This window comes from Cimex lectularius, unplaced genomic scaffold, assembly GCF_000648675.2.
Source record: "Cimex lectularius strain Harlan isolate CLEC.00 unplaced genomic scaffold, Clec_2.1 scaffold56, whole genome shotgun sequence".
NCBI lineage: Eukaryota > Metazoa > Arthropoda > Insecta > Hemiptera > Cimicidae > Cimex > Cimex lectularius.
The window spans coordinates 1,332,046-1,348,218 of record NW_019394202.1 but is presented as its reverse complement, the minus strand read 5'-3'; the positions used below and the strand labels follow the sequence as shown (position 1 = coordinate 1,348,218).

The 16,173-nt window shown below is 39.8% G+C and overlaps 1 protein-coding gene across 3 annotated transcripts in view; it reads left to right on the top strand.

Moving 5' to 3' along the window:
* The window catches only part of LOC106666579, a 56,621-nt gene extending 40,822 nt beyond the window's left edge, over window positions 1-15,799 (top strand). The window contains exons 4-9 of one of the 3 annotated variants that reach the window (XR_002910907.1): window positions 1,705-1,937; window positions 5,841-6,031; window positions 6,092-6,249; window positions 8,757-8,928; window positions 13,718-13,805; window positions 13,864-13,953. Coding sequence is in view for 2 of the 3 variants with exons in the window: in XM_014393866.2 (XP_014249352.2) it covers window positions 1,705-1,937; window positions 5,841-6,031; window positions 6,092-6,249; window positions 8,757-8,928; window positions 13,864-14,173 (1,064 nt within the window). In the remaining variant the exon portion in view is untranslated. Of the gene's footprint in view, window positions 1-1,704; window positions 1,938-5,840; window positions 6,032-6,091; window positions 6,250-6,358; window positions 8,731-8,756; window positions 8,929-13,717; window positions 13,806-13,863 lie in introns of those variants that run through there. The other 2 variants (XM_014393866.2, XM_024230145.1) reach the window with 2 other exon arrangements.
* Window positions 15,800-16,173: the final 374 nt, after the last annotated feature.

Here is a 16,173-nt window from a genome sequence, read left to right as displayed (position 1 = left end):
TCAGATAGTCGTAGCAAAGCTTGTTTTAATATTTTTTTAGCAAAAAACATTAAATATTCGTTTTTTGCACCCTATAAAAACCCTGAATACAATTTTTTTCAATAGAAAATCATAAAAACGATGACGACACTGACTGAAACAACTTCACCGACCACCGAAAACTTCACAGGGCTTTAGAGCCCTATAAACCGCATATAATGGCGCAAAATAAAAATAAATTTGCCTTCCTAATTAAATGAGAACCGCAGAAAAAATAAAACGATTGATGAGTTTTTATTGATTTCATTCTTATTTTTCTCATTTATAATTTAAAAATTCTACATTATTGACGCAGCCAGAAAGCTGACAGATTCAGCTTTCTAATAGTCGTAATACTGTTTAATTCGGATAAAATTCAGAGGAGTTATGCATTTTTATATCAGAACTACGGATATCGTGAAAAAAATTTACCCCCCCCTCCACCGAGACTCGAGTCTAAAATTTTATGTTTTATTGACATGAAAATTCGTATTTAAAGGTTTTAAAATGTGCTTAAAACGATGCCGAAAAAAAAGTTTTTTAACAGAAGTGTTTTTTGGTCTACATTAGTGAAAGCTTCTTTTCGTTTTTGTAAAAAAATTTGTAGACAATTATATATATTTAGACTCATTTTAACGCAATCCTGCATATTATTTTCTTATCCTAGTTTAAAAAAAATACATTTGAAATATATGCAAACGCGGGAAAACATTAATTCTCTCTCGCTCTCTCTCACACACTCTCTCTCTCTCTCTCTCTCTCTCTCTTTCTCTCTCTCTCCCTCTCTCTCTCTCCTCCCTCTCTTTCTCTCTTACTCCCACACTCATTTTTTATCACTTACTCTCTCCCTCTCACTCACTCTTTCTCCCTCACTCACTTCCTCTCACATCCCATCTTTCCCTCTCACTCAATAAATCATTCACTCACTAACTATCTCTCTCTCCCTCTGACTTTTTGTCTCTCTCTCTCTCTCACACACACACACTCACTTTCACTGACCCACTTAATACCTTATTCTCACTCACTCACTCTCTCGTTCAGTCAGTAACTTTCTCACTCACTTTTTCACACTCTCTCTCCCCCTCTCTCTCTCCTTCCTTGATTTCAAATAATGTTTCATTTGTTTCTTTAAAATTCTGGCTCCGTGATTTTTTTTTTCCATTCTGGATTACTACAATGTTCAGGGTACCGAAAATCGGATTAGGGAGAGATCCCTAATGCTTTACTCCTTTGGAGGTATTACTTATAAAGTGAAAAAAACTACTGTGTAGTCAGAAAGATAATTTTTTCTTTGGTTTTAATGTTTTCTTAACTAGAATGAGACAAAAATGTAAATTGGATAAAACTTGAATGGTCCAAAATTATGAGGGACTGGTTGGTTGGAAGAAGATTGTGGATATCGAGCTTTTTAGTCCACAATTTTTGAAGCAATTGAAATCCAAATGTGCAGCGAAATTTTAAAAAAGCCCATACACATTTGTTTCATGTAACTGACGTCTGTTTTGCCAAAATTAAATCAGATTATTGTGTTTTTAAAAGGTTTCTCATAACCCACCTATTGATTAAACGTTACTAAGGAGATATGCGAGCGTTGTTTATGCTTTCCACTCATACTTCATTCTATCTCGAAGCGATATCGCCTATAAACGGAATGTATTGAGAAGAAGGTTTTTACTCTCTTTCCAGCTTTTCTAAAACCGGCTGAGACAGCCCAAACTTCGTCTCAAAACCGCGACGTAATACTCATCGTCGGCGTCAGCATAATTACGCTTATCCTGATACTACTGCTGATACTTTTCTTGGTCTTTGGCTTGGGAAAGAGGAAAAAGAAAATGGCAGAGAGTCGATCCGGCATTTTCCACAAGGAGCAGACCGGAAGGGAGAATTTGGGCTTTCACGAAGAGCCTGAAACAGACAAGGTAAGTTGTCTTTCAATATTACACGACAAACTTGACAAAAAGTATTAGTCTTTACTTAAAAATTTGCGAATATACACTTATTTCTTCATGCATATGTTTACGCGAAGTAATAATACTTAAATTTTTGTCATTTATGACAACCATCCTTTGAAGTAAGACCGGGGTTTGTCCATTTATGTTTTGTATACCATTTCCCAGAGTAATCCTTTTGTCTATTACATTTCATGATCTATGTGGTTTTTATTCTCAAATTGTTATTGTTACATTTAGATGCTTCCTTTTAGAATAATTGACTCTGTTGTAACTGTTATTCAGGACACTTTTATTTACAAATGTTGGATGTTTCATGTAAAAACGGAGGGCCAATATTTATTTTTGAAACTCTTGTTCCATCCAACATTTGTCAGATAAAAGTAATCTGAATAAGATAGCAATGGCAACGCAAGGGTGGAAGGACTGCTCTAGAGCAAGTTCGGATGTTAAATTGGAACTAATCTTCAGTTCTGCAATAATCTTAAGTTTCGTCCTTCGTTTCAGCATGTCTGCTGTAGTTTAGACGAGACCAACTAGAAGTCCTGTGTTATTCCGCTAGGTTTAATTTGATCCATTCTTCAAATATTTTTACCATCTGTACAAATATATACTTTATGTAATGTACAATATTTATCAGTTGCATTTATTCTGAGGGGAGCCAGCAACCGTTGTTGCTCTCCCAGTTTTCTGAATTGTTATTTATAGTACTATAGTTGTAGTTTAGTAAGGAAGTCCCGAGGCCATCTTCGCTACAATCGCCTTACTTAGGGATGTGTTATGTTGGACATTGATCGGGCTAATATGTTACACATTTTCAGGTCGTTGTGGAGAGTGGTATTCGAAACATAGTACGGAGCGTTGACTATGATTCTAAGGGCTTTGGGTTGGAAGGATTGAATTAATTGGATATTGGTAGGTTTATCGGTGCCCCTCGGTTCTAGTCCATATGGCCAAATCGGTTTCTCTAGTTTTGTACAGTATCAGTTGGTTTTATGTATACATGTTTGATTTCCGAAGTCCGAAGCGTTTGTTCAGTTCCTGTCTTTTTATTTGTATGTTTCGGTACCAGGTTAGGCTTGTATCAGTATAGAACGCAAGGAAGCGTACACGGTTTTAGGGAGGAAGAATATTGTGTAAAGGGTTTTGCTTCTAGGGTAAATGTAACATGGGTTCATTTGTTTTCTTTAATTGTTATCCTCCAAAGTTTGCTCCATTCGGCTATTCGTCGGACGTGTGCCTGAAGCTCCTTCGAGGCGATTACGAGATCGGGATCAGGGAAAGCACAGATGTGTCATCAGCAAAGGGTGCGAGAAGGGTGTAGTTGGGATGTCTGAGTGTAGAGGAGGTACAGGAGTGGTCTGGGCACACTGCCCTGTGGCACTCCCGCTCCCAGAGGAGAGTGGTAGGTGTAGACCGACCCTTGGCGAACTCGGAAGAGCCACCCTGTGAGGTTGGAGGAAGTATTAGGTATAGGTGTTTGGAAGGACGCGCGTTAGTTTGTATAGAAGACCCTCATAACACACGCGGTCAAACGCTTGTGGCACATCAAGGAAGGTCTATCTAGGTATCTTATACTCTAATGAGGTGGATGTGTGGTCTACAAAGCACCTGCTGGGTTGTGGAATGTTGAGAGTGAAAACCAAATTGGTGATCTGAGAAAAGGTTGAAAGAATTAAGTGTATGGATCAATCGTTTTAGGAGGTTTTTCTCAAATATTTTTGAGAAGAGATGGAGCAGGCTTGGACGGTAGGAAGATGCATTATTGGCGGGTTTGCCTGGCTTAGGAAAAAGAATGTGTGAGTATTTCCGGAGCAAAGGGAAGTGTGAAGCGCGGAGTATACTGCTGTATAGGTACGTGAGGTTTTTTTTAGTATGAATTACTCTACATTTGGAAAGGTTCTTCGGCGCTTCATAGAAACAGGGCATCACACTAGTAGGCCAAGACAGGGGAACTAGGTCTACAGATGAGAGAGACGATAGATCCATCCATCATCAGGCGCTATGAAACTGCCGCATTACGAGAAATGAGAGAAGAAATCTGATAAGACAAGTCTGAAATGTTTCGATTTCCTCCAGGAAGAAGATACAATGAAAATAACCTCAGGGACCGTCACCCGGCTCGACGACCTCTTCTTACGACAGCTCAGAAAATGGCCAGGTTGGTACGGGAACACGTGAATTGGATATTGGAAGATTGGGGACGAATTCTCTTTACAGATGAGGGAAGAGTTGGTCTTAAATCTTCAGATGGAGACGCTCAGGAGAAAGGTACACCTCATGCTGTATGGTTCCTCAGGTGGCACGCCTTGGTGGGTCATTGATGTTCTGGGGGGGGGTCATGTGCTTGGACGCCCTCACCGAATTGGTTGTTGTGCGAAGAAGATCTCTAGCATCACAGAGGTTTTCACAAACCATAATCAAAGAACATGTAGTGCCATTTGCCCCCCACATCGGTGAGAGATTCTTGATAATGCAGGATAATGCCAGGCCCCCATAGAGCACGTATTGAAGATGACTACCTGAATGAGGTTGGAAGTGAGTGCTTGGTGTGGCCACCTCGTAGTCCGGATTTGAACCCGATCGAACACATTTGGGACCAACTTAAGCGACGAGTACGACGGCGAAACCCAGGTCCTAACACCCTAAGACTTGGGCTGTATGGAACTGAGGTTTTTTTTACAAACAATTCTATGAGGTCGGGAACATGATTTACGTCGGTTGGCTAATATGTGGGATTGTGTGGAGAAATGGAGGATAGGTTAAGAGAATTGACTGTTGTGTAGAGACAGCGGCTAAACTCTACAGTTATTCCTCCCTGGCTTTTCATTAACGTTCTGTTCGGTGCCAGGGCACAGAGGAATTCATAGTAATTTGAGAATGGGCCCACAAAAAGGAGACGTGGACGAACAGGTGCCAGACTCTGACTTATAATTAAATAACCTTCACCAAAATTGGCACGCTGATACAGCTAAACAGTGTAAAACTCTGGAAAGTGATAGAGTTATATACTGGATACTGGCGTATAAGAAAACACTTAAACAATATGGATATTGATGTGATGACCCAATTTGCAGGGGGATGACCCAATGAGGAGAAAGATACTGTCACCCATAATTTGAATACGAAACAACCCTCAGTGGAAACATAATATAGAAGAAGGCCCGGGAAAAAGAATTGCAGTCAATGTCCTATTAGTACTTTAAAGAAGGAAAAAGTCAATTGAACTGAACTAAGGAAACAGGAAAAGCACAATAAGCTCAAAACGTCTTTTGACTGCATGCTCAGGGAATACCAAATCCCTACTTCCTTGCTTCCTTTTCATTACCATCTGCACACCTTTTGTAGGTTATGCAATAGGGAGGAAGTCACTGCCACCCATATTTCGACTGTAGTAATCACTCAATGAAGACATAACCTAGCATAAGAAGAAGACCCGGGAAAAATCTGTACCTACTGTCAATGACCTAGTACTTCTTGAGAAAAAGATCGAGTCAATTGAACTGAAGTAAGGAACTAGGAAAAGTATAATAGTCTAAAAGGCTGCAGTACTTGGGGAATAACAACCTTCGCTTTCTGACGTCCTCATCATCTTCGTTGTCGTTTTATTCTCTGTGACCAATAACTCAGCATACCCTGTGGTGTACTTGATAGTAGATGGACGTAAGTGATGGTTCTTCTTTTCTAGCCCTTCCTTCTAGATCTGAAATTAGGTTCGCATTGTTGGTCTAAGATTAGATTGGTACAAATGAACCAAATTTGGATTGTGATTGTGTGTTAAACTGAAGATATTTTTTGAGAAAAAAACGTCCTTCTCACTACTTTTTTTACGTTTCAAACGTCAAATGATTTTGTACTCATTTTTGGTTTTAGAGTTCCCGACGAGGCGGTGGAAAAGATGTACTCGACGGGGGAAGTCTTTCCAACGAAAGCGAGACCTCGGTCGACGGGATGGCGACCCGGGTACTCAACACCCCACCGGAGCCGCGGGCCAGGCCGAGGAGTCACAAACCTTCTAGCCCGCATTCCTACCTTTCCATGCCGTCCGTTAAAGCTTTCCCGAGGTAATGTACTCTTCCGTGGGAATTATTTTCAAGAAACTTGTCCGAACGAAAATGTTATAGGGGTGCGCCAATACCGGGCCCGTTAGAAAAGGTACTCGAGCCTGAAAACTCGAGCACGGGAGGGCACGTGCTCGCGAGGCACAGCAGCGCTTCCGCGGACCCAGGGGTGGTGGGTCCTCTAGTCTGGGATCTGCACTGTCATCGACTCAACAAAAAAGGTGAGTACGATATGTTTGAGATTTAAATTTTGACGAAGAACACATCTGTTCATATTTAATACTCCCGTCATTAACAAATACAGATTGCCTTTATTGTGGAATGTTTTAGGAAGAAATATTGGTTTCTTATGCTGTACAACCACTGCTTTACCACCGCATAATAAAATGTCAAATCAAACCAAACATAAAGACAGTATCAACAGAAATATGAGTAAACGAGAGGAAAACAATGCTAGTTATTAAAATAGCTTAATCCACTGACGCATGATGTAAATCGATCTGTACACAACAGATCTAAGCCAAAACTAAATTGGACACAGTCAATCTTGTACATTGCTGGGGGCAATATGCACGATCACAAATATCTTAAGTTTCCTTTGAAATTATGTGATAGGGAGATGCAAGGGCTCTAGTGGTAATTCCTGTCATAGTTGGATGTCGCTAACGAGGGGTCAAAACCACTTTAAAATCCTTTCGCCATATTATTCTTTATTAAAAAGCCATGGGCTATGTCGGAATTCGAACCTAGAACCGATAGCGTGGCAAGGTACCGAAAAGTCGATTCTAACATTCAATTCTGCTAACGAAGACTTTTTCAAGAAGGCCATCGCAAAGCGACAAGTCATGATAGTTTTTATAAACCGGGACCTCACTCTCACTTGTAGTCCTAATAGGTCATAATTATGTTTAATAGTAGTGCCATTAGTTTCCGCGATGGTTCTTTTCCTTATTCTTATCACATTTTCTGATGGATCTGCGTTTTTGACAGTTTGGTATGCCGCAAAAAAGCTCAGATCCGATAGGTGCCTTCTGGCCTGTACGCCGTCGTACCCAAACATAGGTGATTTTGTGGTTTATCCTAGTGCATGGCATGACATTTAGTGCAATATCAACAAGCACAGGACCGACTTCAGTTCTCCTTGGATGTCCATCTACTCGGACTGCTATGGACCTAACAAGCGCTGAGGTAGTTGCCTTAAATCCAAGAAGAATTTTTTAAGAGTTACTAAAGCTGTCTTTTAATCCCTTGGATCGGCGTTTTGGGCGAGTCGGTATGCAGCAAAAGGGTTCAGAGCCAATATGTGTCTGCTGTTCTGTACAACGTGGTACCCAAACCTGGGTGATTTTGTTGTTGTTCCTAGTGCATGACATGGCCTAGATGTAATATCGAACTGCACGTTACGACCGACTTCAGTTCCCCTTGGCCGTCCATTGGCGTTTTTGGCGAGTCGGTATTCAGAGCCGACAAGTGTCTTGTGCCTTGTATGAACTGGAACCCAAACAAGGGTGACTTTGTTGTTTTCCCCAATATATGACATGGCCTTGATGCAATAAGAAACTGCACCGGACTTTACTACCAATAAGCAAGTGCCTTCAGTGCCCCCTGATGTCCGAGTACATTCCTCTTATTTCGTTGCTACTACTTTTAATCTCCCTGGATCTGCGTTTTTGGCAGTTTGATATGCCCAAAAGGCTTCAGAGCTCTTACATGTCTTATGCCCATTATGACTTGAATAAATCCTATGACCCAAACAAAGTTGATTTTGTTGTTTTTCCATTGTATGAAATGGCCTTAATGCAAACCCAAACTGCTTAGGACTTTACTATCGATAAGACAGTGCCTTTAGAACCCCTTGGCTGTGCAATTAACTAGCCTCTATTTTGTTACTAATGCTGTCTTTTGTTCTCCCTGGATCGGAGTTTTGCCTATATGGTATGCCATTAATCTGTTTAGAGCAAATAGTTGTTTTCTACCCCGTATGACCTAGCAACAAAGCAAAGTTGAGTTTTTTTGCTTTCCCCAGTATATGGCATGGGCTTGATGCAATCCCAAACTACTTTGAACTTTAGTACCGATGAGGTAGTTGCTTTCAATCCGAGTAGATGGCTATTAATGTGTTTGTAACACCTAGTCTTTTTAAGGTCGATAAATGTCCTGTTTGAAGTTGCCTTGGCCAAATTATTCACCTCCTCAGACGGACCTGATGCCCAAACAAGGAGAGTGCTATTGACCCCAAGACCTTAAGATTATTCTTTTATGAAAAAATGTCACAAAATCCCAGAGACAAAACTTCTCAAATATCTTTTCTTCTATGCTTAACATTGACCTTAACATTACCCTCGTGACGCGTTGGGCAGTGAGAGCCACCATTTATAATTTGTTTTCATAATATTAAAATTATCGCTTTTATTATTATTTTTATATGATTATACTTCATCCCAAGACATGAATAAATAATACAGTCTATATTCACAAATCTGAAAAGTTAGTTAAGTATCGGAATTAAATTGTACAAAGATATGCGATTAGTGGCAGAATTGTGAGCGCTTGTCACATTTAGCGGAATGCTTCACGCTTCAGGAACAATTGGTATGATTATATAAGTAAGTCCTTCGTCCAGAAAAAATAAAAGTATAGGTAGGTCATGGTTGTAACGATTGTCATGGTCGTCCTCTTCGTCCATCAAAGTTGTAGAAAAAGAGTTGACTTTTTATGGATATTCCAGACTGCGAGGAGCATGGGGAAGTGGAGCCGAGTGTAGGTCGCATGAGAAGAAGGTTCCACGAACTTTTAGACGACGCTTTCAGCTTGTTCGGAAGCCGGAGTGGCACGCCTGAGGAAGACGACGCCACGCCGACCCACAATGTCTACGGCCGTGCCAAATCCGCAGTTATCATGTAAGATCGATGACAAAAAACTAAATGGATTTTTATATATATACATATATATTAAACTAGCCTCCACTTTTATCCTCACTGTTTTTCTTGTTGAATCACTGCAGTTAATTAATAACGATTATTGTAGTCGTAAATCTTAAAAGAAACATTTAATCGTGTTGTAAACCTTTAAAATATCATATCTTTTATTATTTTGTATGGAGCAAAGGGGGGGGAATTAATCACGGCTCTATTCATTCTCTTCACTTTAATCTTATCTGAAAGACAAACTCACCAGTTTTTATAAGCTGTTTACCTTGGCAATAAATTATCATAAACTCAGTACACAAACTGGAGGAAACCAGGTTAAGAATTGTAAAAAACTTCATAATAATTTTGCGCACTTGAGACAAGCAGATTTTTGTCTATTTCTAATGAAAAACAAGACACGTACGTACTAATACATGTATGTAATAAATAAATCCCAGTACTACAAAAAAAAAAGTGTATTAAATCGCAATTAAGCTGTAGGCAATGATTTTTTGGTTTTTTTATTTGCATTCTAATTCTACGCTTTCGTCTGTTAGTAAGTAGAAATAAAAATAACTGCGGGTACTCAATGCTTGGATGCAATATTTATCTACTTAACAAAAAAAAGTTAGCACTTTAAAACAAAATTTGAAATGACGTACAAAGCATGGATTTTTGTATGCACAACACATTTCTTTAATATCTACCCTTTTAGACAGCTTTCACACCGAACCAGTTGCTTTAATTCGGAGTTTCCACACTAAAGAAACAGGATACAATAAATATATCTTGCTTCTCTGGTAGAACCTGGCCATGCCCAGATGAGCTTCACGTCTAAAAACCATTACCTCCAAAGATGGTAAGTACCTAGCCATTACCTCCTTGAGCAAAAGCTATAGTGGTTACAAGTAACACCTCCCCTTCTACTAGGTGGTACTATCGCCACCTCTATGGTTAAAGTAGTAGGTGACCTAATTACAGAGCTTAAAAACTTTGTACACCACAGATGACCTCGTTATCATAAAATGTGGAAGATTTTATGATACTCTGTCAAATCGGATGACGCCCTAAACATTGTAGAAAGATGGTGTGATAAAATGTGTTGAAATATCAATACGAAAATTCTTTCTTTCCCGTCATAAGAAGGAAGCAAAACCTAAAAACACCAACTTTAAACGATGAAGCCATAACCTCCAAAGAAATTAACTACAGAGGCACAGCCCTTGACCAAAGACCAAGTGGAGGTCATATAGGCAACATAATACATAATTCCCGGCCTTACTAAGCATTGACCATTATGCAGACAAAATGGAGAATAAACCTCAGGATGGTGTAATGGTTACACGTACACATATAACAGTCATGCCCTGGTCACATGGAACGCTAGTTGACCAAAAATGAGTTACAAACCCTGCAAAGACTAGCATGTCTTAACATAACAGTGGCAATGCATAATTTTCAACATTCATGGAAAAAAAGGTGGTGTCGAAAATGCCAACCCCTGTCCCTCCAAAGAACCTAAGGACTTAGGTATAACACTTCATCAAAGCATTATTAACCATCGGTCATTATACAGGTTAAACTAAGGAATAAACCCCAGATGGCATATTGGTTGTACACAACGGATAGATGGAGCACTAGCATGGTGGCGAAAAACAATGTGCAAAGTCTGCAAAGACTAGCGTGTCTTAACATAACAGAGACAGTGTCCCACATCAGAAGAAACCGCACTCATTTCCCATCTTTACACATGCATGTAGAAAGATGGTTTTCGAAAATGCCAACTCCTGAGATACAGAGAAACCAAACCAGAAGAGAAGCCATCATAAAATTCTGGAAACAATTAAAATAGATAAGTTGGCTCTAACGTTACCTAAAAGTGGAGGAAAACAATGACAAACCTTCCAATGGTCCTACATAACAGAGATCATTGGAAGAAAAGCAACCCCACTTTTCAAGACGGAAATATGGTAAACTGATGGATCACAGATGAAGATGGACAAGAAGGACCCAATTACATTCCAAACTGAGGTCATTAGTCCACAGGAGTTGATAAATGATAAAATGAAGGTGCACGACTCTACATACTTTCGGACAGCCAGGAATAAAAGCTCAAAATGCGTATATTTTTAGGTCTGAACTAGTCTAGGAGAGACTAAATTTTCTTATGACCCTAGGAGAACACAAAGTTACTTTGAGGTATGACTCGGTAACATGAAGGTCTAGAAGGAACAAGCTGACCAACTTAGCCAAAGAAGCATCTCACCCTTGGGACTGGAACCACAGCTAGAGTCAAAGAAAAGTGTGCTAAACTTGGAGCTAACATAAGCTGTTCACATAGCGTAGGAAAAAAGCACAAGATGTGAGGCAAGAAGGCAAAGTAACTACTCTGTATCTCTCTCTCCTCACTCTCAGACCTATAGGCCTCTATGCCGGCCACTGCCATTTTATCCACCTCCTAAAGAACGTGAACAGCGCAGAGACAGAAACATGCCGTCAATGTAAAGAAAAACCGGAGGCATCAGGTCGTATGTGGATATGAGAACAACACAGCCACTATCGGTAAGGCAATTCTCACACCGTCAGTGCATGAGCAGGTCATGAAAGTGCTCTTTTTTATGGGAAAAAGTTCTCTTATACACGTTAAGATCATAAATCATAGTGGTTACATAATAGTACTATGTCGCTGAGGAAAAGGTTGGATCTTACTTTTCCCTGTCGTATAGGTGTGAAAGCCTCCTAAAATGCATGAGCGCATTATTTTGTGCTTAGTTTGACATTGCATAGATGCTTGATGCATGTTAGTAGTGACAAATTTATTATTACTTCTATACTCTTAACCTACTAGTTTTCTTCTCTACCTAACTTCGAAAAACAAAGTATTATTTTGACCTTCAATGAAAACTGATGAATTGCTAATAATATTGAGATGGAACATACACAAAACACACGTTTGGTACACGAATCAGAAAAGGAGACTACACTCAGGTTCGAAATGTTCTAAAATGGCAACAGAAGCCAGATGGAGTTTGAATCAAGAAGCCTAAGAAGACGGGTTTGTCAGTGTTCTTTACTTGATCTCGACTTTTTAGGAATATAAGCAGGATGAGGTTAGACACTGAGGTTCGCGGATTACCAAAACACATCTATCAGGCCAACCTGGGTAGACAGACCAAATTAAAGACAATTCTCATAATTTATTACTAGCATTTTAGTTAGAATCTTTAGGGTTGTGATTAGACAATGTGGAATGGTGAAACACGTCTGATAAAGCATTTCACTTAATCTCGACATCTTTGGGGATATAAGCAAGTTGGCTAGACGCAGACTGAGCACTGAGCTGACGGAGAAACATGTCTGTCAGACCAGCCTAGATAGACAGACTAAATTAAAGATAATATAGTCCAAAATTGAAATTTAGTCGTTTCCGGTTAATTTGGTCTGCCTATTCTCGCTGGATATCGTCATTATAAAATTTCCCATATTTTATGACGATTAAGCAATCAAACCCTTTAGGGTATACGCTGATTGAGGCTAAACAAGAAGGCGGAATCGTGAAACACCTATGACAGACCATCCTGGCAGACCAAATTCATCGGTAACGACCAAATTATAGACATAGTTAGCCCAAAATTGAAGTTTAGTTGTTTTCGGGCATTTTGGTCGGGATTCCCTCGCCGGGTTTGGTTTTTCAGACGAAAGAACAAAATGTTTTGGACCAAATGTCACCTTAATTTGCTCATTTTGGTCTGCCTATCCAAGTTAGTTTATCAGACGTGTTCCGGCCTACCGCCACATCCAGTGCCTCAACCTGCTTAAATCCTTAAGCACATCAAGATTAATTATAATGTTATTCGGCGAGAAACCGAAACACATCTGGCAGACCAACCTGGCTAGGCAACCAAATTTATTAGTGATTTTGGTCTGCCTTTCCAGGTTAGGTTATCAAACGTGTTTCACCATTCCGACGCCTTGCCTAGTCTCAAACAGATTATATCTTTATAGACGTCTTACTAAAATGTTAGTAATCGAAAATTATGAAAATTACCTTTAATTTGGTCTGTCTATCCAAGTTGATCAATCAGACGTGTTTTGGTATTTCGCTATCTTCAATGCTGGCTCTGTGTCTAATTCATTTTATTTCCCTAAATTCTACGAGATTTTCTGATTTCAAGCACAGCAGTGAAGATGGCGAGAGGTCTCAACAATATTGACAAACTTGGATAGGCAAATGAAAATGATCAGTAACAGCCAAATGATACATAGCATAGTTGGTTCAAAACTATAGTTTCTTATTTCCGATCATTTTGGTCTGCCTATAGCATTCTAGTACATCTGTAAGGATGTAGGCAGTGTGAGGCTAGACAGAACAAGCGGGCCAGTATGACAGACTAACCCGGATATGCCAAAATGATCGGAGGTGTAAAATATGAGAATTTTTTTTCAATCAAAGATATTTAGGAGTGCCCGGAGCAGCTGGACCTTTTATGGCAATCAAGATTAGTTATATTTCAATGGTTTATTTGAACAGTTGAAGTGTTAAAACGGTATTTCTCCTGCTAACCTTAGCTAGAACATTACCATATTTTTATGGGAATATAAAAAATTTAACCAAATACAATAAAAGATGACGATTTATGCCAAGGTACAATCAAATGTCATGGAAGGCTTTTCATTCTCTACATCAAGATAAAAATAAAATGCTCATTGTAATTTTTTCTCAACTATTAAATACCCTATAAATATATGATATATATAACAGATTGTTACTTTTCCGCAGCTCGCCAGAGGATGTTATATTCGGGTAGAGTGCATTTTGTAACATTTTTCAAAAACACCTAAAGAATCCGAATGCTACTACAGTTGCTGTACGTCGCCCAGTTGTTGACTTGGTCTTGTTTACATGTACGTGTCTTTTCATTTCAGGCCGGTTGACCCGTTGTCATCTGATAAGAAACTGAGGCCGAAAACCAGCGACGGGAGGCCGGCGACTGCGAGCATCGGCCACCAACCCCGAGGTGCTTGGGGTGCCACACCCCCGGAGACCCCGACGCCTTCCAGGGCTCCGCCGAGACCCCTGAGCGCGGGGCCTTTCCACAAGCCGACCCTGGAGCCGGCCTGGATTCTGTCAGATTCCATATTGAAACCGACCGATCCGGCCGTCCCGCTCATCGAAGCCATCAAACACGAACTTGACAAATTCCCTTCTACGCTTCCCGGTGCTTACAGGATGTGAAGACTATTGGAATTTTACCGATTAAATTTGAAGGGTGTATGTAAAAAAATGACCGTTTTTTTGTTGTTGGTGTTTTGTTTTTGATTTTAAGAAAAAATTAATATAGCCCATTTTGATCAACTGCCATTAGACATTCGTCAGCCTTTGGGAGATAAATTGTCGGTAAACTCTTGCTCATCAACACAGAAGTTCAAGATTGTTTCTCAAACACTAGAAAACCTAGAAAAAAATTGCACATTTGTTTACCATAACCTAGTATTGTAGCGAGGTCTCAGCACTTTTTCAAGCTACTGCTGGGCAGTTCCATAGGATATGCTTTACTGGGCTCTGTCTCCAGGCACAGTCGGCATTGCTCATCTGTTCACTGTCCCTTTTTTTTAAGTAATACTTTACTGGAGTATGTTACCTATCTTGTTAGGAATTTTGGTTCTTTTCTGTCGAGGAAGACCCTTTCTTCCATTGCTTTTACGGGAGCTCTCGCTTTCTTCATGCCAGCCGTTTCCTGTATTTGCTGTCTTCTCTAGTAACCCAAGATTCGAGTTCTCGTTTAATGTGATTATTTTTTATGCCTGTCCGATAGAGATTCAGGCCTATGTGTTGTTCTAGGCTCTTTTCTTGGCTAGGGACTGCTGTCTCGTTGGCTGAAATTCCCTCATGGCCTAGGTTATGCCTATTTTTACATCCAAGTTTTTATACATTCAGGCAGTTTCAGATTGAATAAACAAAGAGAAAAGTTGAACAAAAATTATATTTTGACTGATAAACAACTGCGAATTTTTGAAGCAACGTGAAAATTGCAGAGAGGGAAGGCAAACAAAAGTATAGAAGACCTCGTACAAAATAAGTTTCTTGGCATGAAAAGAACTCTGATAGTGTTTATTGTTCACCCCTTTTTTTTCACTTGACAAGCAATGCTGAGTAGAACGTGACTAACTGAGGTCTGAACCATAATGTGGCCGAGGGTTATCTCACTGAATCAGAACTTGTTTAAGGTTAATCGTAGATGGCTAGCATTGTCTATATAGCGTAGACATTTTGTAATTGTTCTCAGTGGAGTTCAGAATTCACGGAAGAACACTATGACTCCTCGCCGGTGCAGTTCTGCCAGCAGCAGATTGTGGCAGAATTGGGCCAACCTCTAAGTGTTGCCAAGCTGACGTACTCCTGGTCACCCAGTCCTCCACGCACATCTACCTCTGTCAGATTGTTCTAAATGGTACATGAGTAAGATTACCCGTAGGTGTCTATCATTGTGACATATTTTGTAGCTATTTACAGTAGAGCTCAGAGTCGGTGCCACAGTTGCCTATCTGATAGATTGCGCTAGAACCAACCTTTAAGGGTGGCCCATCTGGTGTATTCCAACGTGTTTTTCATAGAGCTTATACATCAAGAACCACTTGGATATACCAAAAAAAAGCTCAACATTGATTTTTATTTTAAACTGATCAATTGCAGCAACTGAAAAATCCCTTTTGACCGCGAACTAGCTACTGCCCAATGGTGAAAAGATTTTGCCAGTAGACCTACTTATCTCACACAAAAAGGGCTTATTAGAAATGATAAATGATGGAATGAGTGTGGTGTTCAATACTTTTTAAAAGGATAGTTCCTACTCACAGTAAGTTGTTTTGCAACGATCCGGATTTCGAGCCTTTTAGCTCATCATCAGGTTGTAGAAGTCCTTCAACCTGATGATGAGCTAAAAGGCTCGAAATCCGGATCGTTGCAAAACAACTTACTGTGAGTAGGAACTATCCTTTTAAAAAGTATTCAAAAAGGGCTTTTTCTTTCAGATTTTAGACCTTCATCGGATTTTACCTTTCGATACTCCATTCACCCCGGCAACGCGAGTAGCTCTTGGATCTGATTCTCCTAGAGCACTTGAGTACTTGAGACCTTTCTTAAAAGGACAAATTTCCATAGTTGAATTTTCCAAACCATCCTTAAGCGATATCCTGGTTCAAGGAATTCTTCGCATTATAATTAATCATTATATA